At 41.3% G+C, this 26989-nt stretch overlaps 1 protein-coding gene across 2 annotated transcripts; it reads right to left on the bottom strand.

Moving 5' to 3' along the window:
- Positions 1-3011: 3011 nt before the first annotated feature.
- On the bottom strand, positions 3012-26595 carry nova1 (NOVA alternative splicing regulator 1). 2 transcript variants are annotated; one of them, XM_034226642.1, is made up of 4 exons: positions 25913-26595; positions 18434-18577; positions 11189-11355; positions 3012-10847 (listed from the first exon to the last, which is right to left on the bottom strand). In XM_034226642.1, the coding sequence occupies exons 1-4, from the start codon at positions 26082-26084 to the stop codon at positions 9828-9830; spliced, it is 1503 nt and encodes a 500-aa protein (XP_034082533.1). In that variant the 5' UTR covers positions 26085-26595; the 3' UTR covers positions 3012-9827. The 2 variants fall into 2 exon arrangements, with proteins under 2 accessions (XP_034082533.1, XP_034082534.1); XM_034226643.1 differs by lacking the exon at positions 25913-26595 and adding an exon at positions 21066-21521.
- Between the last annotated feature and the right edge of the window lie 394 nt (positions 26596-26989).

Raw genomic sequence — 26989 nt, 5'->3', positions numbered from 1 at the left:
CACAGCAGGAATCAAAATGTGCCTTAAATGTTTACTGCAGCAGGATTTTACACCTACATTTAACTTAGAATTGAGGCGTTAGATGGGCTGAGATTGTAAATTGTGTTAAAGCATCTGAATGTTGCAAAAAGTGCTCTTTAAATACACTCCATCTACCATCTCACATGTGCAGGAAATGATTTAATTCCGTCGTTGCATAAAGGACAATGCAGGTGGATTTTAACACCTTTAAAATGGGATGGAAGTGCTTTGGATCTAAAGTGCTGAACAAAATGACGATGGTTTGAGCAGATACTGGAAGATACACTTAAAAAAGAAGACATAATAAATACTGAAAATGCTCTTGGTTTTCATAGTTTTTCAACCATGTATACATCGAAGTATTCATAGTTTATTTAAATAGAGGGTTGTATTAAGAATTTTTAAAACATTTAGATCATAAGCTCAAACCTTTTTCTTTACAGGGAGTTTTTCTCCTGCCTATCAGATGTGTTAACCTCTGTAATTCTAATTTCAGGTCACTTTATGCATTTATGATCTGATGTTTATTTTGGCATAGGCCGGGGCCCGAATTGTTTCCTAACACAGAGTGAAACACTGCCGTGAATGGAATTCTTGTGAAAGGTACTCAAATCTGAACAAAGGAATACTATAGTTTTGATTGTAATGTATAAGCGCCGCTATCAGGCTCCACAATAAAGACTTAACCCCTCATTCAAACTAATACAAATGTCCCTTCACCATAATGTACATATTTGACTCGCACTTTCAAATTGATATTCTTATATATATAACATATCCATTATACATATCTGTATGTATACATCTTTGATTTAATTTATACCTGCATTTATTTATTTATATAACTATTATTATTATCCTTGTGTGAATTCATATCTGACCTATGGGGCGATTGTGGCTGCGAGGGAGTGTGGTCGGCTTTCAACCAGAAGGTTGTGGGTTCGATCACAGCCCGTACAGCCAACATGTCGGTGTATCCTTGGGCAAGATACTTAACCCTGAGTTGCTCCCGATGGCATGGCCAACGGTGTATGAATGGGTGTGAATGGGTGAATGACATGTAGTATGTAAAGCGCTTTGAGGGGTCGTAAAGACTGGATAAAGCGCTATATAAGTACAGTCCATTTACCATTACTATCCTGCGTTTCACTGATTGCTGTTGCTGCTAAAACACCTGAATTTGAAAGGTTTATCTGGGACTATAAACAAAGCTCATGTATGGTTTAATTCAATTATATAAAATATATTTTAATACTTAGAACAGCTTTCTGGATTGAGCATAATTAATGAGCACCAGTGTCAACCTGACTTTTGCCATATTCCTACTAAAGTGACGGCGTCCACAGCTATGCATAGCTGAGATTTATGCAATGTTGGACTGCAATTCATTTCAGATGCTAGTCGATTATATAATCCATCTCTTTAACAACAGGAAGGATTCTCAAATGCTTCTGATTAATACCTCTTTGCTTAAAACTATTATTTATTTTACCCGTAGGGTCATGATCATGTTTCAATCAGGATGAATTCTAATAACTTTTGATCTGGGCTACCATCAGGCAGGCATTCAATGTATGAGCCTAAATATAGTCCAAAAACCTGGAGTGTTTATCCCAAGATGTCAGTATGAACCCAGATGAACATATATGCTCAAAATGAGCATGTGTGACATTAAGACCTGACACACACTCACACTGACACACACACTCACGCAGGTGTCTAACGATGTGTGGGTGTCTACTGTTCCCGGTTGACATCTCTCCTGAGGAAGGAACTACTTTCATGTGATCTACATCAGTCTGTTTGAAGAATTCTGGTTAGATTTTCCCAGCATAGCTCCACCCAAATCTACCTGTGTTGGTGTGCTAACCCCAACCCTAAGCTGCATTCACATGATGAAGGTCAGTGGTAAACAAGGTGATATTTGAAATAATTTGAACCTTGAGCACTCAGTGACAATTGCGAGCTGTGTGCAATACCAAGGGCAACGGCCACGCCAGAACAGAGCCTTTTAACCATATATCATGTGAATGCATCTTAACACTTTTGCAGTGAATTTTCCTGTTTTCAAAATGTGATCTACAGTAAGAGACTGACTTTGAAGCTATCCGTTGGAGGCTTGAATAAATGAAACAATTGTGTGTGTCTGTAAATGATTGGAGTCACTGCCCTATGGAAACATAGCAACTTTCTTAAGCTGAATAACACAATAAGGCACTACATGTAATATTATGTGTCTAACACCCTACCCTCAGTAAATCAACCCAGTCGATAGAGGGGCCCTATTATGCTAATTCTCAGGTTCATATTTGTAGTCTGTGTCTCTACTGGGACATGTCTCCATGCTTTAATGTTCAAACGCTCTTTAGTTTTCTCATACTGCCTGTGCTGCAGCACTATTTTCACCCTCTGTCTGAAACCAGAGCCCAGTCTGCTCTGATTGCTTAGCTGGCTGGCTCTGTTGTGATTGGTCAACCGCTCAGAGATATATTAGCCTATCGCGTACAATGTGTTAGAGAGCTAGCCAAAAGACGAGCGAGTGTTACATAGTGATATCACTGTGTCGCGGAAGTAAACAAAGGAGTCCAATGGAGGAGTTTCAGGTGGGAATGGAGTGTGTGGGAGAGAAACTTCCTCTTGTGGGAATTGTAGCCTTTGCAGACCATTTACATGCACACATACCTATTTAACACAGTATAGGGTAATAGGGCCTCTTTAAGTAAATGAATGAACACCAGGAGTGACATTGCTGCTGCTTTTGACCACGACACTGTTACACCATAATGTGATCCCTTATTATAGGAGCATTGTGTCCTCCTCATATATACAGTATAACCCTTGTTCACATTTAACATGTGCTCAGATTCAGCACAGCGGGGATCGATCTATTCATAGAGCGAGATGGCTGCAATTATGAAAACACTCGACCTTTCACTCAAGTGAGACAGCGTAGCGGGACCAGGTGGAGAAAAAAAGGAACAGAAGACAAGTGATGTTAAAATGAACATTTATAATGACTCTTTGTTGCCGTCGCAAAAATAATCTTTAAAAAACAATTCAATTATTAACACTGAAATGCTGACTTCACTGGTAGTCCACGAGTCATAAAACACAACTCACTGAATTTATTTTACAAACACAGTACTACAGTTACATTAAATAGTCATTACCGTTAAATCTATTAATGAATAATGTTCAAATAAACTAATAATAAAAACAATGACTTTTAAAACCCTCTCATTTCCTCACCATAGTAGCTGTTGTCTTTTTTTTTTTTTTTTACCAACAGTGTATCATTTAGAAAATATACTGCTTCTGAGATGTTCATCTGACAAAAGCAGAAAACAGACTGGCAGCATAACAATAATGGCACATGAGCTCAAACGTTGTACACTCAGTGTTTCTCAAGGGGAGTGGAAATGGGACGTAACCATTTCAGTGATCCAACATTTAGTTATGTAGGCTGGCTGCCTTTTGGCTCAGTATGGAAATATTTGGCACTCTTGCTGACAAATATTTGCTGTCAAAAGCCTTCACACTTTTGCTTAAATGGCACAAGACATTCTCCTCTTATTTCTGAATATATTTAGAGGACCTTTTCATTTTAAAAGACATATAAATGCTGTCCTAGAAAGCCCTTTAGGTAGTTAATACTGCAGACTTTCACAGATTCTCCTCGTAACAAACGAAAGACAGAACTGTTGTCATTTATATCACAGAGAAATGTACCCAATCAACAAAACATCACTTCTCTTAGGTTGGAATATTTGATCTTATGCTGTCAGTCCATTTTTTTTCTGAGATGGATAGAACAGAGGTTAAACGAAGTAAACCTGGAAAGAAACTGACATGATAATGGTTGCAAGGTACTGGCATGCTTTTCTTCAGTTTACACTCAAGCAAGCGTTCAACCCCTGCAGTATCGTCCAGAAAACAAAGAACAGTCTCGTGGTGTAAGATATCCAACAAATACATGAGTTCTTGGGGATGGAGAAGGTCAACTAAGTTCATGGGAGGTTCAGAGGGTCAAAGACAAAAATGGCCTCATGTCAGGTTGGCAAAGAATCCCGTATTTTCTCAGACGAAAGGGCTCAGAAATATCCGTTTAAAGGGCGGACACAGTAGCAGGTGCTCAGTGTGATGGAACAGAGATGGTGAGGCTGAGCGAGGGACACTCAGGGAGGACAGGTTTTAAGAGAGGAGTAAGCAGTCTGTAGTTTAAAACCAGTCCTGGCCTTCTTGTGAAAGGGCTCTGTGGGCGGATGAATGTCCTGGACACATTTGGAGTGAAAATAAAAAGAAACATATAACAACTTTTGGAATGATACTGCAATTCGTTTGGCATTCAGATGGGAAGTAGAAATGTAAGGGGGGTTTGACACAAAAATGAGAGACATTAACAAGGCCTTTACCACTCAAAGTCTGAACAAACCTCGTCTTTAATTAAATGTATTATGTCAACAAATTTCACATAACTGCATTAGGTTAGTTGAAAGCAATACTATTAAGTTTAAGTAGGTTCAAGTTAATATTATTGCTTTTCAACGTTTCAGTTTTTCAGTGTCGGCTTCCTCTGTGATTATTTTTATCGGGAGGTGGTAGAGGCTTTTTTATTTCGATGGTGCCGATTATGTCTCTCAGATCTGACTGTTACATCAGTCAGCCTCAGTACCTTCAGCCCAGTGATTCAATCCCAATTTGCCAGAGAAATTAAAGCCATTTTACAATTTGTTATTCAAAGCAAAAGTGGATGCAAAAAGACAAAGTGTACATATCCCTCCTGGTTTAACATGTTAAAACAAAGCCCTCAGTAAGCTGTGCTGAAGGGAATGTGAAGGAGAAGCCTTCGAGTGAGCAACAGGTGCTACTTTTCTATTTAGTCTGAGACTCCAGCCTTTCCATCATTCATGAGACCCAACACCATCAGGAATAAATAAACTAAAGTAATATCAGAGCAACAACAAATGGCAAAACAAATTGAAAACTGTTGAACGTCAACATGGTTTGCTTCATTTCACATGACCCACTGATCAGTAAAGTGCATTTATGCAACACCAAACAAACAAGATAATGTTGACAGCGAATCGGAAGTTGCGTTCAAACAAATCTGGTTCATGACTGGCCATGTGAGGCCTACCTGACTATAGCTGAAATCTGTTTTTGACATAGATATTAACTCTACATGTATTTGACATTCCCAAGACGGATGACATTCGACAGAAATAAGAAAAAGAGTAAATGTGTACATTCATAGATTAGATCTGGGCTTTCAAGCTGTGGCATAAAAAAACATTATCGGTCAGGTTATATGAGGTTCAACCTGTTAGTAGAAATAAATGCATGTCTGATATCTTGAAAAAGCAAAACACAAGGAGCCAATGCACTGAATAACATTTTCACGTTTGCTTGTTTCACATATTTAATACTCCTCACTGTTCCTAAAAATCTAAATATCTTCTCTGATGATATTTAGAGACATGATAGATGGTGATCTGAGATGTGTGTGCGTCCTTTTTTTTTTCGGGCCAACATGACAATAATGAGCTCCCTCCCAACTCACAACACAAAAACAACTTGTTTAACATGAGGTGAGTAAACTTAAGTACTTTACATTTGACTGCATGCAGCGCTATGTCTTTGAATGTTGCGAGACACCTCGCAAATTTTTGTAATTTTTTTCCTCCATAATTTACTTTGATACCATGCAATAGAAGACGTGCAAAAAGATAACACCTAATTTCACAAACACATTTTTGATTGTTAATGGTATGTTATGAATGCTTATAACATGTTATGCTTAGTCCATGCTGGCCTATAGAGATATTTGTGAGACAGCAGTACTTAAGCCACAGGTCAAACGAACACACAAGGGATGCATGGAGTGTAAAACAACATGGATCCATACAAATCACAATCTTTAACTCTTACTCTATGTACCTATGGGATAAAACAATGCACAAAAAAGTTATTGTCCTTTGTTTTCTTAAGTAATGTATTTGATTATCTTTTCTTAACTTAAAAGACAGTGTTTGATTGGCACTTGATCAGCACTTCTAAACAAGTTATTGATATCTAACATCTGATCGCACATCTACAATTTCAGAAGCTGCGGAGGTCTAGTTTGGCACAGGTTGTACTATGAAGTCTATTATTACTTTTACTATCTTACCAATACTGTATAGTATTTTATACACCTCGTTTTATGCTCTTGCCTTTGAGAGCATGTTTCTAATCAACAGACCAGACATCTTTTCAACTAAAATATTTTGTATAGTTTACTTATCAAATAGCAGCATTTTCATAACTTACAAAAAGTACATGTAAACCTATTCATTCAAAATCTTAGTAATTTCAAAGGTTCATACAACAGACATAAAACACAAAACAGGACAACATGCTACTATATTGCTTCCAATATTCTTTACATTTTCTTACTGTCAAACTAAATCATCAATGACAGAAATATGGACACCACCGGCTGATGATGAGTCATCATAATGCACAAACAAATCGCAAAGCTAATCTTAATCAGGCTTAGTTGGCACTCTCATCATCCACACAAATATAACATAGTTCACATTGTATCGACAACGCTGGACTGCATTTGGACTACAAACTAGAATAGCTACAATAAAGTACATATAGATCATATGACATGACATATTGTATTCCACAGAAATGAATTCTAGTCATTTTCAGATAAGAGGATATGCATAAAGGATGTCGTTGTTTCGGCTTGAGGTCACAAACAAGTTCCCACCTTACTCTCACTATCTTATGCATTCTGTCCTTTCTACACTTTGTTTAGAGGCTGAAACTTGAGCTAAATTTGTTCAGCTGACATATGAAGATCTATTTTGCCTCCTTTTGGAAGAAAAACAGCTCTTTCTCTTCCCCTAGAAGGCCAAAGTTCACAGTCTAAATCCTACTTGTTTTTCTTATAGAGGGAATTTGATACTTTGAGCTAACGTTGCTGGTTGGTCTTGTGGGTGTCACAGTTTTGGAGGCAGGTGTTTTCTGTGCATTTAAGCCTTGTGAACTCTACGGCCTGGGATCATATTTTCATACCCTTTTGACCTATAGTGCATAACTCCCACCACCAGCACACCACCCATGAGAAGACAAGACAGGAGGAAGGAGAAAGAGGGGGAGAGCACAGAGCAGGAAGAAGCACAGACAGGGATTAGGACACAGGAGGGATCTCAGAACGGTGAGAAACAACAACATGCAGGGGAATAAAATGCTGAGAGGAAGAGGAAAGTTCATGAAGGGCAGAGAGAAAATTGTATTTGGCACAATGTAATGATCCGAGAGCTTTAAAAGGAGAACTCTCTGCAGTCAAGCAGTCCAGTTGCATTGATAAAACATTCCCTTGTTTTGTGCTTGTATCTTATTATATGCTAAAAACTTGGGCAGTAAAAGGTTATCGTATGCTATGATTTTAATAGTGGCCAGATTGTAGTTATGGATGACTGTGAAGCCTTCCGGACACGTAGTGAAAGGAGAGATTTCAGATAGGAAGAAAGGCTCACTGCTGCAATGCTTAGACACGAGGACTTGTTTTTAAATTCATTTATCATGAACCATGAACGATGAAAAGAGAAGAGGCAATTTGTTAAAGTTTCTTATAAACGGGAGAGGTTCTGATTTTTTTGGACACTACTCAGCACCAACCCTCACAGCCGTTCATTCAGGAAGCTGGTCATAGAGCTCGGGTTGATAGGGACAATTCAAAATATGTTTCAAAGGGGGGAAGTGGACGTAATAGGACTGGAGAGTGCAGGAAAGTGTGGTGGGAATAATTTGTGGTTCACTGATCAGAAAACGTCTGCTAATTTAAGTGCAGTGCATTGGTACTGGTAAACAGAAACATCACAAGACGCTGGAGTATAAATGCTCTTGTGGATATTTATCCCTTCTGTCAGTATTGGTAGGTCTTGTTTATGTGACATATATGTGCACATTAAAATATACTCACATCCCAGCAGGGACATACATGCTTTACATTGTGTTCTTAATGTCTCACAGTGCAGTCTTCAGAGACCCAGTGTACTCAGGATGAACAGCACGGATAGCAGCACAGAAGGAAGCCAAGGTAATCTTCGAGTGCTTAACAATGCTCTAGACAATTAGCCTCCCTGCATTAGACAAACAATTGCCCATAAAAGACAACGATGCCAAAACATTTCTTGATGTTTTACTACGCTCTCCACCCGCAGTTAGTGAGTGTTAACGTGTTTTGGGAACGACAACAGGCTGTCTGGATGAACTGAAGTATCTCTTTTTGTCTTGATGTTAATTGGAAGGGATGGCTCACAGAAAAAAATGAGTCCAACCCTTCTTTTCAAGTGTCATTCTACTTCCCTTTCATTGGTGTATGTGTCTTATGACTATTTGGTACCCTTAATGTAAAGGCAATATTTTCTTTGTTCACAGATATTGGTTCATACAGCTTTTCTTATCAAAATGCTTTTGTAGTGCTTTGTTCCCTTTGTTGACTGAACTGGTTAGACACTGCATTAAGGTAGCTTTAAGTTAATTCTAGGACGAAACAAGTGTATGACTAAGGCAAACATATTGTCAGGTTAATTGGCCAATTTCTTGAAAAAAAAACCTGCATTGGGAGCAAGGATGGACTTTAAATATTAAGACTGGAATGCTTTTCATCATGAAAGGCTGAAATCAATACTTTTTCATTAAGTGAGAGGCTGGGTCAGATCCAATGGGCTACTAATGGCTGGACGACACATCAGTTGTTCAAATTAAGAGAATAGTCGCCAGAGAGATTCTGATTTCATGGTAAAGGAGATATAAACCTAATCCTATAGCACCAAGAAAGGGTTAAACGACATATTTACGTGTTTGTAGCTGTGACTGAATATGCAAATATGTTTGTGGGAGCATTAGTGTGTTGTGTAAAATATATTCATACATTCTGTGTCTCCTCTATCCTCTCACATTGATTATTAAACCCCTGAACTATACTTGCAGACAACAACAGTGAAGTTCAGTCTGGGTTCGAGTTATACATTTCTTCACTGCAACACAATATTTGATCCCTGTAAATAAAAAATAGCAATAGGCTTATATTGTTTTTACATTCAGATCAACCTGCATTCACAGGTTTAAATAATCTATTTGTGTTTGAATGAGACCATGTCAATAAATAAAGGATGAAAGTATAAAATACCCAAATTTAGAAAGTTCAATTATGATATGAGCCAGAATTCAACATATGTCAACATTTTAAAGAAATTATTCTTAGATTGCTTCCCCGTAGACTGAGATGACCTCAGGTGCTTGTCATAAAACCTCTACCCTGTTAACAATGCCTTCTGCATTGTATACAAAGAGCAAGGTTTGTAAAACAGCTCTATCAGCTGACTGGAACTTCATCTGACTTGCTCAACTCGCCGGGAGCTGAGGTTTGCAACTGAATTAAAACCAACAAAACCCAAACAAGAAAAGGAAACAGCTATGAGGTTTTGGAGGGGGGTGAAACCCTGCGGCCTCACCCTTGAATCTGCAGCTTGGCAGTGGACCAGTTCAGCTTACGTTGATCACCATCGTCAAAAGGACTCGACACAAACTTTTAAAAAACATCAGGACATCAGTCCTAAAAACACATTCACATATCACACACACTTATCTTGGTTGTCTCCCCCACCTCCTCCTTTGTGATTCTTTCATTTGATTCTGAAATATTGAACAGATATTTGGACGCTTCTTTTTCTATTCATCGTGACTCTCTCAATTCCCTTCTATCTCTGTCTTCATCCTTTCCTTCTTTCCTCTTCTTTGAACTTTTAGCCCACCTTTTGTGGGTTGGTAGCGCGCACGCCTTGCTCGTAAGTGATCCGCTGGCTGATCAGATACTGCGCTGCTTGCGTAGCGGCTGGCGACCCTGTTATGGTAACTTTACGGTTCCGAGTACCAGGAATGAACTCTCCCTTTTTGGAGATCTGGATGCGGGCTCCTGTTAGCTCCTGGTATTCTACCAGCGTTTTCCCTCCTTTCCCCAAAATGGCACCAACCAGATTCTCGGGCACAGCAATCTCAACCACGTCCTTGGCCCCATCCCCCAGCTTCTCTGCTGCCAATAGGGAGGAGGCCATCAGTGGGGATGAAGCATTTAGGTAACCATTGGAAGCCCCTGTAGCAGCTGCTAGAGAACCCAGGGAGAATCCCCCGAGGCCCACACCCGGGTGGCCCACACCACCGGACACATCACTAGCGTAGGAGGCTAGCAGGTTAGCTGCAGCAGCAGCAGCCGGGTTGGCGCTAGCTGCGACTGCAGCAAGGACCCCAGAGGCAGCTGCAGGGTTGAGGCCCAGGCCGAGGGTGTTGGTGTTGTAGCCGTAGCTGGCCAGCGTGTTGAGGGCTGAGGTGATGGCCAGCAGATCGTTGCCAGAGAAGGTGGACATGGTGGCGGGGAAGGCACCCATTCCTGTCAGGCCGGCCTGGCCCAGAAGGCTGGAGGCGGTAGCAGCGGCTGCGGCTGCATTGGGCATCACCTCGGCTGTGTTGGCGTAGGGGGAGCCGGTGGGGTTGGAGTTGGCCACGGGGCCCGAGACATTGGAATAGCTGATGTTGAGGCAGCTGCTGCTCTGAGGGTCCTCCTGGATCTTCTGTACTATGATCTCTACTGCCTTGCGGTTCTGTTCAGGTTCCCCACTGATGGTTACCACCCGCTCCTGCAGGTTGATGCCCTCTGGCTTCTGGGAGAGCTGCACCCAAGCCCCTGACTGCTCCATCACGGCTTTCACTGTGGCTCCACCCTTGCCAATGATCAGCCCAGCTGTGCTATTGGGCACAATCAATTTTGCCTGTAGAGAGAAAGAAAGATTAAAGTAGCAATAAAAGGTAACAAGGTAAATGTTTTTGAACATAAGTGGTTGTCAGAAAGAGGGATGTCTTTCACTGAGTCAGAGTACTATCCCAGCCCTAGCTTTACTCAGCTATTTGTTAATCCCCGGGGTGTAGGCTGCAGCTGCCACATGGCCTATGAAAGACTGTAGGTAAAAATAACCACATACTCTCACATTTTCCTGACCCTAGCAGACTGTGGGTCATTGCACAGAGAAAAATAAGACTGGGGACCTATAAACAAAGTGTCTAGGAAGTGCCAACACATCTTCATGACCTTATTGACCGTACAGTATCTCACCTGTTTGACGCGGTCGGGGTTGACGGTGGTCTGTGGCTGCAGTATGCTGACTGGTTCAGGTTTTTGAGCGCTCTGGGGCATCTCGCGGACTTTCTCCGCAATGAAGTTATGGACGCCATTGAGGGCTTCGACTGTACCCTGTATCAGACAGACACGTTCTGTTGTGCCTATGATGAGAGAGTAGAAAGAGGACAAACACAAGTGATTAGTTACTGTGATGTTCTCTGTACTGGGCGAGTAGGTTTGAGGGATCTGCTAGGGGTTGGACTAAAAACTACATTTATATTACGATGCGCTGGTATTGAAAAATGCACCTTGACATTTTACAAAGTGACCCAATTACTGAGCTATTCCTCGCCTCCATTCATACAATCAACAGAAAACAGCTGAAGGAATCGTGCTTGGTTAGCAACTCACTGGGAGGTACAAGGATTCCACTTCAATGATGTAACTCTTTCAGGGCAGTAACACTGAGACCAGCTTTTCCTTGCAGCTCTAATGGACTAAACACAAGCCCATTCCCCCCCCCCCCCCCCCAGGCTTCTTTCTACACCCACGCTGACGACCCAACCAGCATTCCATTGCCATGGTAAAGGGGCAGAGCCGTGGAAACAGGTGATGCAACAGCGAGTCCTTTATACTTGCTTTCACCGTTTTAGAAACATTCTTCCTTTTGTATAAACCTTCCCGTCTTGCTCCCCTGAACATGTTTCTCTTTTTGGGTTGAAAATAAATGGAAACATCACTGGATCTTTTTTAGATGACTTAACAGATGGCATACATCTGAATAAGGCAAACAATAATTGAGTAAATGTAATATTAGCCATTTGAGTAAAGAGGTGCTGCTCATTACTGCTATTTTAACTCCTTGTCAAAAGACTTGACACAAACCTCCATCTCTGCCCTAAAGAAAAATGTTTACAACCAAAGAAATGCCAAAATAAGAATCCAGGGAAATCAGCAGAAGAGAGACCAGGTGTTCTTTTTGCCACAGACATGTACTGTATAATGGATGTTAGTCAATTAGTCAGGTTAAGCATCTCAGGAAAATAAGTAGGAATCTCTAATTGGAAAAAAGTGAGAAAAGGGCACTTGACCTGCAGTCGACCTTATTTCTAGTTTCCTAGTTAAGTTCTCGATAATAAACATAAAGGGCTACATAGAACATTCATATACAACTGCTGGAGGTAAAGTCCCTGCACAATTTACCCTGGATCCAACTGTCACCTCATTTAACTAAAAAGCAGGCTACATAGTAAACCTCTTAGAGGTTCGGACATTCCATATATTTAATTCACTAGGTCCTTCCATTGTGACTTGATTAAGTTATTAGCTTTTATCCATTTCCTTGTTATTTATTTAATGATTGCTATTCTTATCTCTGGAAATAGGTAGGAATATTTTTTGCAATTGCCTGTAATTGGTGTTTTCCCAAGTAATAGGTTAGTGGCTTCTTGTTTAGAGAAATGGCAAAAATATTTGACATTTCTCTTATAACTGTTTCCCAGAAGTCACACAAAACATTACAGGACCAAAATATATGTGTATGGTTGGCCTTCTGCTCACTGCATTCTCTCCAGCATTTTGAAGGGAGATGTGATTTCTATTTACTGTGAATTTGGGGGGTCTTGAAGTAACACATTCAAATCTTCCATGTGGATCCTTTCCAGTAGTTTGAGTTGGTTGTGTTATTGATGTTTTTGCACATTTGTCCCCAATCTGCCATTGGTATATTGCAGGATAGTCAATTTTCCCATGCATTTTTTACATTGATAATACTATGTTCATCATGATGGTTAAATAGTAATATTTTAACCATCTTAGTTAGAAATGGTGTTTCCATTCCAGAGTCATACATTTTAAGCATATTTGTTATCAGTGGGTTGATTTCTTGAAAACATCTCTTTCTTTTACAGTCAGAAAGATAACTTCTCACTTGGAAGGACTTCTGGGTGAAGGGGCTTGGAGGACTAGACACGAGACAAACAGAAGTCTGCGAGTACAGGCACTTCACCCCTCTGTGAATGTTTATTTTGAGACAACAAGATAAACTTCCTCTTGTTTCTTTTAATGGTGGGGGAAATGAATGATTGTGTGTATGAAATGGTCTCCTAGATAAAAACAACCGGTATTTAAAAAAAGAGGAGGTTGCTTACTAATATGTGTGCAAAACCTTATTGCACTGGAGTAGAAGATAAAAAAGAAAAATGTGGCTGATATGCAGATATTATACTTCAGGCTTAGATATTGGAATGTACTTAGACAGAGCAATATCTTTGCTCACCCTTTACCAATACAACCAATTAAAAACTAGGCCATCTTGAGTGATGCAACACGTCCTTAGAAGACTGCCTAGAGCAATTATTGCTTTTTATTCACGTTTCGAGAACCAACAGTATAGAGTAAGGATGTACCTCTACTTCACTCGGTGCAGCAACATCTTTGGAAGTAAAATGGTCTTCAAGCAGTGTCAGGGCTGCTTCCAGGTAGGTGATCTTAAAGCAGGGACCATGATGTATGACTTTTGTCTCAGATGAGACACCATTAAGTTGGTATTTAACTACGTGAATGTTTCATTTTTATTCTCCACTCTTTTCACTTCCTAAATTGCTTGCATCAGCAACTGCTTGCTGTCTCTCCTTGAAGGTGACGTATTTGATAATAAAAGCTTTGAATTGCAGTATGAGTTGGCTCGTCCTCGTGTTAGCAGAAGGGGGGGCGGGTGTTAGTGCCCCTGAGAACACACACCTCAGCCTTCAGCTTTCCCCCTGACACCAATAACTCTAATCTTGGTTCTGAATTAGGAACGTTTGAATACTTCTGTCCTACTTGAGCTTCTTTATGATTCCGCGGAACAGATCATTATTTATTATATAATTAGACTGTTAGCATGTCACACATAAATCATCAAACCTAATTAGTGTCATCACATCAGCAGAAGTGTAAAGTATTAACTCAAATTAAGCTGTGATGTTTCTGTTGGAAATTCCAGTGTTAAATGAAATTACCCAGTTAAAACAGTGGGAGTGTGCTCAGCACTTTTTGTACAATGGAGCTCAATAACAGAGAGGAAGACGATATACGATATACAGGATTCGAACACAATACTTGTTAGTAGGATCTGTTTATAGTTGGTTTGGGTCTTTTCATGGGATTTGTCGATTATAAGAAAAATAGGAGAAAAGCCCCAGACTACACCTTTACGAAATATTTAGCCACTACAGCATACTATTCAGTTTGTCAAGTATGTATTAAAAATAAATATCAGAAATACAAATCAACAAAACAACAAATACACTAAATGGTAGAGAGGCTAACCTCCTAACCCTAACCCTAACACACGAAAGTGAACTGTAAAACACATAGTGGTCGCATGACTATTAAAACCAATTTCATATGCACGGTAAATATTAACTTGCTAGTCATCAGTTACTGTGATGTACAACACCAGGAGGAGCTACACAATGTTCCAATTCATGGTTGTTCATGCCAACTGGTGCACGTCTTTTATCACTTCCCGTTTGGAAGAAATTATGAAGCATTATTCAATCTTGTTTACTCACAGCGTCAAAGTAAGTGATAGTGTATAACTGGAAGCATGAGTATTGTAAGGAAATGCACACAGTTCTCAGTAATTAAAAGCAAAGCAGGCATTTTGTTTTGTTGCAAACAACGAGCTATTGAGAACACAAGTTGAATGATTTGCGGTGTACTGCTTGCATTACTCATTACCCAATTGGCATCAGCAAAAGAAGCCTTGGAGAAAATGTCTGGCAACAAAGTGACTCATTAGTGGAGAAGCAGTAACTAGTTCTACCTATTGACTACTCATAACTGTTTCTTTTCATTATTAAAACAATGTAATCATGTAAGCGATCATTTCAAGACTATTGGCTGCTTAAAGTGGCTAGCATAGCAATTGCTGAAATGACCCTTTAAATAATAAACACTGTCCCCCAAGCTAGTGGCTAGCATAGCTGGTAAGTAGTCACTATAAGCAGCTATATTAGCCATTAGCTTCGAGGAGATGTTCATTACTTTAATGTTTTTTTATGCAATTAAGTTTTGCACCTCGATAAGGTTTGGGTACTTGCAAGAGAAAGAATAACAAGTATGGCGATGAGGGTGAGATATCCTGGCTTTTAGTATGGCGTCAAACTCTTAAAACACAAAGTCCTCTATTTCACATAATGCAAATTGGTAGCGTCTTTCCCACCTCAGATGTCAGTCAGAAGTGTGTAGTCTGTATCCCTAAGCTGAGATAACCACCATATTACATCCTGCATTTTCTCAAGCTGAGCATTTATCTTTTTTTTTAGAAGTAAGCTGACCTACATGTGTAAAACTTGTGGAGTGCCTTTTAAATTGAAATCTTTGAAATCTGGAGTGTAACAACTGTTTCTGGAGGAAGTCGCTCACCAGGGAGAGCTGTTGTTCACTGAAGGCAAAGACATGAATCTGAAGGAAGTTTCCATTAGTTTGAAATCTCTGTGCATGATGTCATCCCAGACAGTAATACTGCTCTATAGGGAGAGGAAGTGTGTACAGTATACAGCGTATGGAGAAACAACTAACTGCTTCTTTTTCAGTCCTTTATTTGTTCCTTTTTGAACAAAATATCTCATCTTTAAATCTATGGTGTTTTCCAGTGAAGTCACATAGTGTGACTGATATTTTAATAATCATATAATAGAAAACATAGAGCCAGTGTTTCTATGACATCACAACACACTCATCTGTTCGTGCCTTGCAAAGAAACTCAATACATGTAGTTGGACGGAGCTGCAACAAGCAAAGTTTGAGGTTTTGTTCCTAAGTTTGTGTGTGAATGTTAAACTCCCACGGCTCCCTGCTTAAATATGCGGATGTGTGTTAGTAGGTGTGAGTGGGGATGTGTGTTTACTCACTGCACGATACTTAGCGGTGAATGCAAAGTATGCTGCATTTACGGGGGCACGAGTATCCAGCCATGCAACAGTTCAGATTCAACCGTATAACAAACACCAAACCGTTACTGCCCATGTGTTAGGAGGCAGGAATGCAAACACAATGTTAGGAATAGTATGATGTCATCTATTTTGGCCTGAACTCTCCGAACTAGCAGGAACCAAATCAGAGAGAAACATTGAGCGGAAAGAGGAGGAAAGGGGAAACTTGGCGTGTGCTGGAGCAGCTTGACTACAGCTGGTAGAGGGGCCAGGTCCACTGAGAGAGATTGAAACAGGCTATTTCTGGGCCTGCCCCCCTGTCCCCTCGCTCACATACAATCATGTATCATCCACACCGTTCACTATCTCCCCTCATCCATCTCCGTCGGCCACAGCAGGACCCAGTTGAACAGTCCCCATTGAGACCTTTGAATTCATGGTCTCGTGTCTTACTCTGACACATGGGAGATGTGAGGTGGGTGGGAGTCTTACACTGAGCCGTCACAGAGAGGACTGCAGAAGAAAATGGCTGCATCGGTTGTTGTCTGTTGATTTCTCTAGTGTGCGATTGTGATGTAGTTGGAGTGTGCTCTGGCTGCCGCAGGATGAGAGGTGAGGGTGTGAACTGTGTAATGGCATTAGCGTGCCGTAACAGCCCAAACTGCAGCTGATCCAATAATGAAGAAATTTTTTTTTTTTTTATTCAATGTATTATGTGAACAGATTTCTCATAACTGTATTAGGTCAGTTGAAAGCATAATATTACGTTTAAATCAAAAATATTAGGTTCAACTTAATATTATTGTTTTCAACTAACCTAATACAGTTATGTGAAATCTGTTGACATAATAAATGTAATTAAAGTGAACGTTTCCGTTTTTTTGGTATAGCTGATGAGTTAGCGAATGACTATCCTAGTCTAGAATTCAGGACAGGTTTTTGTATTACCTTGCTGTTAAAAACGTTACCGAGTTGCCCATACTTTATACCGTTTTTTCAAAGCTTTAGCCTCAACTGACTTCACAGGAAGCGACACTCTCCGCTATTGTGCAGTGTACAGTAGCAGTCGTTTCATTTGACTTGTGTTGGCCAGAATAACTACCCAATCAGATCGTTGCCAGCACCCTCTCCCTGAACTATTCTCACTCATCACTATAATGAGTAGGGGGATGGGCTGAGCAGGTGGTGGCCTATGAACACAGCCACAACCCAAAGAGAGGAATAAGGATACAGATCACTTCGTTCCTAGGCTAATGAATTAGCCGTAGCTAAGAGAAACTCAGTGGAAGATAGATGTTCAGGAACATCATCATTCCTTTGCTTTCCACAATTGCTCTTTAATTCCTTGCCACAATCCTGTCAGTGTAATATTTCACATGTAACTCACAACACAACAGATCCAATTCAAACCATGTTGTAGATTTTCCCTCAAGGTAGTGTATTTTGTGCTCTTAATTATTTCAAAGAGCTGACATTGTAGAGGTCACAGGGCTCAAGGTAGGTACGGTCGCCTTTATGAGTCAAAATTGAGTGGTGGAGAACAACCTATCTCTGCATTTGCTTTTAACAGTGCTTTAGGCAAAAGAAGCTTTGAATTAAAAACCAAATCTATTTCTTGTGTTTTTAGTTTGTGCACATTTCAGACATCATGTACTAACCATTTTCCTATCTAAAGAGGTTATAATAGCAAGTTCTAAACATATTTAAAGTAACAAAATAAATACACTACAACACAGGGATTATTAGCTTTTATCAGTTATCACAGAAAACATCTGGATCTAATAAGCAGCGAGGCGCTCAGCACCTGTTGTTTTTCAGCAGGTTGCAGCCTCCTCTGAGGCATGAAGGACAAACACCCAGACTCATCTAGGACTCAGGCATTTCTCTTTGGAGGATAAGATGGTTCAGCTTTGACCTGCGTATGATAGGGGTCACCGGCTGCCTGCGCATCCTTCTCATGACGCCATTTTTTAGAGAAACTCCCCAGCACAACTAATGCTCTCCATGTCCTATGCGCCACAGAATTTGTGGGGTGAATGTCTAACCCACACAATTTTCCGAGAAGAAAAAAAGGAAATACAACGACATGAAACTGGAAAACCCACGAACAAACCCTGCAAGGAAGGGTGCAACCTGCCATCAAAGCAACTTCAAAAAAACTGAAATTGCCTGTGGACTTAAAGGCTGCGTCTGACAGCTGTTCCATCTACATGCAATTTTACTTTCTCCAGGATCTCTTGCGTATCTCATCCCTAATTCAATAAATCCAACCATTCCTCTCAGAAGCTCTTTATGCTGACCAATTGTTCATTCTTACCTGGGTAGAAGTCTTTGGATTTGGACAGCTTAATAGTGGCACCCGTCTCTTTCTGCAGTTGTACGATGGTCTGGCCACCCTTGCCAATTATAGAGCCGGCTGCATAGCTGGGGATCAGCACCTTCAGGAAGTACTCGCCCTCCTCTGGGGGAAAGAAACACAAAGTGAGAAAGGGTCACATCATCATGTACACACCATGCTTGTGCCCAACCCCCAATGCTCGAACCAAAGCTTCGACATATAAGAGGAAAGACAATAAAATAATATTGTGTCTGTATTCCTCTGGTCAAGAAAAGGCATACGGGAGAAGGGTAAGGTTTGCCTTTTGAGTTTATTTTAGCTTTCAGTGCATTCACATTTTTTAGAGACTGTGACATGTTCTGTGTCCTGTCCCAGTTTCAGATGATGACCTCCTTTCCAGTTTGCAGAGGTCTAATTTTAACTGTTTTCAAGGAGTTTCAGGAAACATGACTAAATGCAAAGCCAGGTCCAGTGTTACCTATCATTTTTCACACATCTGATTCAAAGGAATGTCAAATTAATAATTAAAATGCCATCCGAATGCAAAAGGTAGCTTGTGTATTCTGAGAAAGAAAGTTACACTTAGCCGACTAAACACATGAATTCATTATCCATGCAGTTCATTTACGCAAAGACAGAGTGATCCTTCTTAATTAACAGACAGGAAGAGAACATATGGGAACCAATCCCACAGATTTGTTCAAAGGGTATACTGCCAACATGGTCTAAATCTCCTCCATTTTGGAAGGGGCTGCTGCGGCTTACAGTGGCTTGTAGCAGCCGGTGATTGACAGCCCGTCAGTTTCAAGAATTTACAGGCAAACATGTTTTTTTTGCCCCTTTAAGTTGGGAAACACAAAAATAATCAGCACTAAAGTGGGCCGTCCGGGAAAACCCTAATCATGTTTTGAGATTGGACCCAAATAGATTTAAAGAACCTGCCTATAAATGAGAAGTAACATTATTTATACGTGTGGAGCGGCTGTGATTCCCCACTGATATCCAAATGTTGTAGTGATGACATCATGGTAAACACTTGGTACAGGTGCATTCTCAGGACTGGTTCAAATTGCCTCTGCATGCTGATTTCGATGCAATGACGTCATGGTCAATCTTTTTCAGCTGCCTCAAGGGTGACGTCATTTGAGGGGGCAGCGGTGTAAAAAGGCACTGTCCATCTTTGTAGGACCGCATTTCTAATATTTTGTTTGTAGTACGATACAGATTTTTCGATTGCAGATGCCGAGGCCACACGCTATGACATCATGACACTGCATCCAGTGTTTTGTGGAGGGTATCGAATGGGGGGGGGCTTGACCGGCATGGTGGTAAGAAAGACGGATGGATGGATGTGGACCGCCCTGCACTGAGACCAACCTGTTGCCTCACTAATGCACTCATTAGATTCAGATTTGAATGAACATGACACTGTGACATCAAGGAATTTCACAGCCTACAAGGGACTCTTCCCTTTATCACATTAGTATTCCCCTCATGTTCCATTCAGACACCGGCTTTCTTCCGTGCACATCACCCATAATCAATGGCTCTGACAATAATGCAGATATGATTGTTGATGGAATTTCATTTTAATAATTAGTTGTGGAGACGATCCCAAATCCCAGAACATATTATACATAAATGTGCCTGAAAGCACAGGCATGAAATGGAAATGGAAATGACTATTGAAAGCTAGTATATACGTCAGGTGGCGTCATTTTCCTGAAAACATCCTAAAAAATAAATAAGAGATAAACCCGGGCATTGACATCACATAACTATCTTTGTTATCTCTGGCTGTTGTCTGATCTTTATATATAATGACATATTGCAGTCAGCTCTCCGCTTTTTTCGCTACGAATAACAATAAAATGACCTTGGTGGAAAAATAAAGATCGTGCATGCCTGACACAGTCCCATAGGCTTTTGAACCCTCACTCCTGCAACAAGATATCTGATTCCATACAAATCATTTAATTTGATGCTGATTGCAGGATCCAAACATCCAAAGACCTGTTGGTGACAGACAAGACAAAACCCAATGCGTAACTTTGCTCTCATCTCCAACCAGAGTAAACCCAGCAGGGAGGAATCCACGAAGATTCCCTCCATCGCCCTCACAGCCACGTTTGCTGTCATTAGTCAATAATTAATTATTTCCTAGTGTCTGAGATCACAGTAACAGGTTTTAATGGCGTCATGTGGTAGAGTAAACATGGCAATCTGTTGCTGCAATCCGCCAGGGGACGGGAGCACTGGGGCACGTTGGGAAGCAGAGCCAGTGGGGTGGTAGTTCAAACCCCTGCCTCCATATATACTGGAAGGATGGTTTGGAGGAGAAACGCGCACTCTGAGCCAAATGTGTTTAGTTAAGTCACTCAAGGGGGGTGGGTCAGGAGGAAATGCCTTGTGACCGTCCTCCCTCCTTCTCACTACCCTCCAAGTACCCATTCTGCATTTCAATAGACTAACCTGCCGCTGACAGGCAGCAAGGACGATGGAACAAAAATGAGCAATAATGGACAAATGAGCCGTCGGTCTATGAAATTGCACGTAGTCTAGCATGATGGATAAATTCAACAAGTCGAGACAAAAAGAGTTCGATGCTTACCCATTCTGAGATCTGCTGTTCTCAATTCCTCTGTCAGATCGCCATCAATGCCGGGGCACAATCTCTAAAGGGGATCTGAACATTAGCCTAGGCATAGGTGCAATGGTAGTGTTGAGGAATGCGGCCAGTCGACTTTTTCACCGAGGTCTAATTCATCAGTGGGTGCAGAAAAAGAGATTTCACCGCAGCATCCGAGCCATGCCTGCAGCTGGCCAGAGCCTCAATTGTCTGAGAAAATGCTAATGCAGGCTCTCAGTGTTTTCAGTGAAAGACGGCACGCATTGTTCAAGCCTGCATCGGTTTGAAGGGGGGGGGTCTTCCCTGCCGCATCACCCTTTTCACTGCTCTCATCCATATTCATCGAGTGGCCTGTCCGTCTGCAGCAGCACGCAGGACTGACACCTCGCTCCACCAATGTGTGGCCTCTTCCTCCTAGCACGTCATGTCCCCACCCCCCGATGCCGGTCCCAAAAAATTGAATTTTCTCCTCTACTCCGCCTCTTTTGACGCAGCACTATAAAGTATGGCGGCCCATTCACTCACTTCTTTTAGCGGAAAGTGACAAAGGTGAAGTGGCTTGGGGAGCGGGCTTCAGCGGTGAATGGGGAAACATGTAGATTGACCTTCAGCGGTGGCTGGAGAGGTGTACGGATAATATAAGCAGAGGATGAAGGAGGTGGAGGAGGAGTGATCTGAGACGGCGTGCCTTACGCCACACACCCTTCTTCCCTCCTTTCCCCCACCCCCAATTCCTTAGACGGCCATGTTTGAGAGGGCGGAGGGGCTCATCAACCATTGCAAATGGCAGTGCCGCAGAATGGTGGAGGGGGGTGATGAAGCCAATCACTACGCCTATAAATCTTACGACGAGAGGTATCTTAAGTGACTGGATGTGTGTAATAACGGCATTGTGCACGAGTGTGTGTCTGTGTGTGGACATGGGGGGGGTCCAGCTTCAGTTAATGGCTCTTTCCAGGGAAGCTGTAAAAAGGAACTCCTTTTGTCCCCGGCTTCTGATTAGTTTCATCCTCTAATCAAACTCTAACATCGTGGCCCGTTTTGATTTGGATCGCTGGGCTTCCAGAAAATTCTACCAGTGTAATTCAAGGAGAGATGCTATAGTTTATAGACACAGCCTCCCTGTATACTGCACTCCCCCTCACGGTCTATCTATCTCTCCTTTTCTCTCTGCTTTGCTCTGTCTTCATTTCTATCGCTCTCTCTCATTCTCTCTTTCACTGCCACCTGGCAAATTCACAGTCCGCTCACGTCACATCGCTCTGCAAGGGCACCTGTGTCCTTCCCACCGAAAAAAATAAAAAATACAGCTCACATTCCTGTGCCAACCTTTCCATTAGTAACATTACGAGATCACACCTAATCCCTCCGCCACACAACCTTTTGGAAAGCACATGCTTGCCAGCGACATGGGGACAGATTATGGGTAATTAGGAAGAGAAATGAATGAAAGATGTTCATTCTGGGAAGAGAAGGGCAATGCTGATAAAAGAGGAGTGATTCCCCTCATACAGGGTCCACAGCTCCTAATGCTCAACGAGGGGCTTAGCTTGGAAAGAGCACAGGCTTTCTTCTCTTTGTTGTAACTGCCAGTCATGTTAATGATCAGTTCGGTAGGAATAACGTGATCAATATCAGACGCGGTCCAGAGGCTGGTGATTACAGGGACGGCTGAGGATAACCACCACTGCTAGACAGGCTGTGGGCTTTGTAATCTTACATGTAGCGCATGTAGATGGGATGGGAGTTGGTGCGTGAACACATTGCATAAAGCACAGGGTGACAAGATATGAATGAAGCATTTGTTTTGTGGAGTCTTTACAGATGTGCATTTCATGTGAACATATAAACAGCGAGCCTTTGTTTGCTTGTTTGCCTCAGTGCTATTGTCTAAATTAGCAATACTAATCAATAAGACCCGACGATTGGCTGCCATTTCCCCTCTGGAAATCTAATTTTGGTGAGATACTGCATACCTTACCTAACACCAGGATTTTCGCAGGTTGCAGTGAGAGACCAAAATAAAAAAATATATAATTCTAAATGATGATGTATGATGAAAAACATCTGCTATTAAAGTCCAATAAAACTAGAGCCTCTTGAAACTTAACATTAATTTTCAAATGTCCATCCTGTTGCCGTGACATATGACTATAATGCAAAGCTCAGACTCCATTTGCAAATGTCAACCTTAAAACGTTCAAAACACCTTAATGCTTACAAATGAATTGATTTCACTGTTATCCTGGTGATTTCACACAGACAGGATCTTGTTTAGGAGAGCCATCTGGAACACCTTTGCCTTTGAGGAAACAAGGCAGCCTATTCAGAGTAGCACCATCGCCAGGACACGATGGATTGTGCAGCACCAGAATCTAAAGCTAGTGGGGCTGTGATGCAGAGACGCTTAGAAAGAACATGGAGTCTGGCTGGTAAAATGGGGTACTACCATTATAGAAATGGCAGCAGTTAGATGTGAATGATGTATCTTTAGATTTTCAGATGCAATTTCACACCGTATAGCCACTTGTATAAGCCAGATATTAGATGGGCATTTATAGTGAAGTCCGAGAAGGAACAACATGTGACTTCACTGCCGTGGCTTTAGGGGTGCTAATGGAGGACTTATGGGAGCTGAATCGGCTCTAATATACTGTCTGGTGGCACAAGAGGTCCTTGCTGAAGTTACATTTCTGAGTGGACGAAATCATGCTGTCTGAAATATCGAATCGAATGGTGGGGTGTCTGGGACACAAAGACAGACAAAGCAAATTTCAGTGGCATATGGTGAAGAGACTGCCTGTTCTCTACGGACGTCTCATTAGCATTACATTCTTTATAAGTGGTCCCTATGAGCGGCAGACCATAGCATCACAAGCTGAAATAAGATGTACGGTAGCTGAAGCCAGCCATCATCCCAAGTGCTGCACTCCCACATGTTACTGATGAGTAATAAAGAAAGTGTGCACACACCTCCTTGTTTATTCTTTATTGGCTGCCACCATTTCTCCTCCAAAAAAAGAATTCAGGATCATTTGGCTAAAACAGCGCTGCAGTATTTCTGTTGCTCTCACTATTATCAGTACTCCCCAATGTTCTGTGATGTGCTTATACCATCACAAATCCTTTATTATCCTTTAATGTATTATTATCTCCTATAACCCTAACTCTAAAAAGGTACTAATTTATAAACATCTACACAGCCCTCTCTGGTGATTAGTGGTAAAGTGGGACAATGGTTCAAGTGGGAGAACTAAGCGTAATCCTTTATCTTACATGTTCTAACTTAATTAAATCAAAACAAAAAATATGTTCAAGTATGAAAATGAAACAATATAGCTCCTGTAGCTATGTATGTAGCTATACTTCCGGGTGGAATTACACACTTTATGTAAAATCCCTGCAGTGAAATGCCATGAAAGTAAAAAGTAAAAAAGTGTTTTGAGGTGATTAACGTTAGGGCTATACAAATAAATCAAATGATTATAAATATTGTGCATTTATTTGATCAGGCCTACACTTTAATAGTAATTGAACGTGTTTCAGTTTGCTAACAAAAGTATCCCAGTTAGACAGGTTATGGTTTATGTGTCATCCATCTTGTGTTCAATGTGTCTTTCTTTTTTCTTCCGTACAGCATAGAGATATTACGTTTTTTAGAATACTAGCATATGAGGGGCTAAGTCATTTGGATCATAATTCCAAAATGACACAGAAGATGAATTGACAGAAAGTGCTCCGCTTAACTATTATTCAATTTGCATGTTATTATGTCTGAATTGTAATTGTACCATCACAAAAATGTGCTAACATGTCAGACAGCCTAAAAGCTGGAAAAGCAAACAGGACTGGCACAAAAAGACGATGCAGATGCTGAGATGTATCGCACCTGGACTGTGTATGACAGTATGATTCCACGGGGTGGTTTTCCTGCTTAGCTCATCTTAACAATGTACTTAAACGCACACTTAACTCCTGACACTGTTAAGTGCAGGCCTAAAGCAGAACCACTAAAGTCTTCCAGACCACTATCAGTGAATACATGATGCACCTCAAGTGAATACAAGAGCTGTTATTATTTGTCCACAAATGAACACTTTGCTGTCCAGGATCAAAGAGTCTCCTTTCAGGTTAAATTGTCCAACTTCTATTCACTGTTATTAGGCTATAAGGCATTATGAAGCTAAGTGAGAGACTGATAGGGTATGTTTTCCAAGATTACTCTTGGATCTTGCTTATGGGATACTGCGCTCAGTTCTGATTTAGATGTATTTAGGTTAAAACATGTACATTTAAAGGGCTAACTTGCAGGATGTTTGACTTTATATTCAAGATGTCATGGTATGCCATTGCATATATTTCATATGCTCTCCCTTTTTCTACTTCTGTTATCTGTAAACAAAGGCCTCCTCTCATTGTGTTGCTCAAAATGGAAAGCTATCTTTAGCCTCAGCTTAAAAAAGAATTGGGGAATCCCTCTTAGAGAACTAACACCATACACACTGATAAAGATAGGCTATTACACAAGGCATCAGCTTTCCACAGATTGAAAGTGTTCATAGTTGTGGACAGAGGTGATTGGGTTCAAATCTCAAAGCTGACCTGAGGAGGCCACTCACTCAGTCAGACCCTGCTGGGATCTGCAGCCATAAACACAGCCAAAGTGTTAACTGTACAGGTGCTGCATGGATCTGCTGCATGGAGTTTCTCTGCATGCTCATATTGACGGCAGCTACTTGCACCAGTGCATGCAAAGGCTTCTACAACAACACCATCTGAGTTGCTGTGGAGGGCACACGGTGCTGCTTCTTGCTATGTGTGTCTCTTACCTCCAGTGTTGGTGCGCTTGGTGCAGCCGGCCTCCTCCAGCGGAGTCTCCAGCGGTCGCTTGCGGGAGTCCGGGTTATCAGCCTCGGTCTGCTGCAGGCTGTGGAGGTTTGGGTTGGAGTAAATCCCGTTATGGTCCACAGCTGCTCCGACACCACCAGCCATCATCATCATGTTCTCCCACCGGAGCTGTAGATATATATGTGCACACACACGGAGCCTCACCACCACATAGCCTCACAGCGCGCACCGCGGTGTGAACAACAAGTTTTTTTATGGGCTCGAAAATGAAAAAATTGATGAAAATGACAGACAGCAACACCGGGGTCTGGTCTCCTCTTTCCGCTGCAGCGCGTCTCGCACAAAGCTAAATATAAAAATCCCAATGAGTGAAATGTTTAACGCGCACACCGCCGCTCCATGCTGCTCATTGTTGACGCGCAAAAATAAGCCCGCGCTTCAAATAAAGCAGTTTCAGAGGCGATCAGCCGTTAAAACAAGTGCAACAGCTTCACACAGGCTAGGTCTGGAACAGAGCTTTTCTAAGTCATCTGCACGTCATGTTTCACTGAAGTCCTGTGATAAGTGCAGCTGTTGTTATTGTTGCCTTTGTAGTGCAAGAGGGGAGAAACGGGGGAGAGCTGCGGAGGAACAGTGCCACTGGCCGGCAGAAACACAGGCCGTGAGATCTGATCTGAAGCTACTGCGCTTCCATTTATCTCTATACAATTATTATTTATATAGTTTACCAACATCTTTTTTTAATTCTTTTTTTTATTGATTTAACTTTTTTTTCTGACCCTCAAAACAGAACTGATCAGCTGCAGTGAGAACAGCAGTGGGACCTTAGTGATTATGTTTTACTGAGCACTGATAACATGTCATCTGACCTTATGTTCAGTGTTAGAATAGATTCAACTTTATTCTAATTTCATCATTGCATTACAAGTAGGCCTATTGGGACAACTAAATCTAGTTAGCACACCCAGTAGTGGAATGTAACTAAGTACATTTACTCAATTAACGCTTAATTTTGAGGTACCTTTACTTTACCTAGGTATTTCAATTGTATTATACTT

This window comes from Gymnodraco acuticeps, unplaced genomic scaffold, assembly GCF_902827175.1.
Source record: "Gymnodraco acuticeps unplaced genomic scaffold, fGymAcu1.1, whole genome shotgun sequence".
NCBI lineage: Eukaryota > Metazoa > Chordata > Actinopteri > Perciformes > Bathydraconidae > Gymnodraco > Gymnodraco acuticeps.
This window is presented reverse-complemented; position numbering and strand designations above follow the sequence as displayed.

Bases quoted from the DNA above. Each gene is read 5' to 3' on its own strand.
- nova1 (XM_034226642.1), bottom strand. From the start codon at position 26,084: ATGATGATGATGGCTGGTGGTGTCGGAGCAGCTGTGGACCATAACGGG. The intron at 18,578-25,912 runs GTAAGAGACACA...TCTTTCCCCCAG, and splicing joins CAAGCGCACCAACACTGGAG to AGGAGGGCGAGTACTTCCTG. The intron at 10,848-11,188 runs GTGAGATACTGT...TTCTCTCTACAG, and splicing joins ACCCCGACCGCGTCAAACAG to GCAAAATTGATTGTGCCCAA.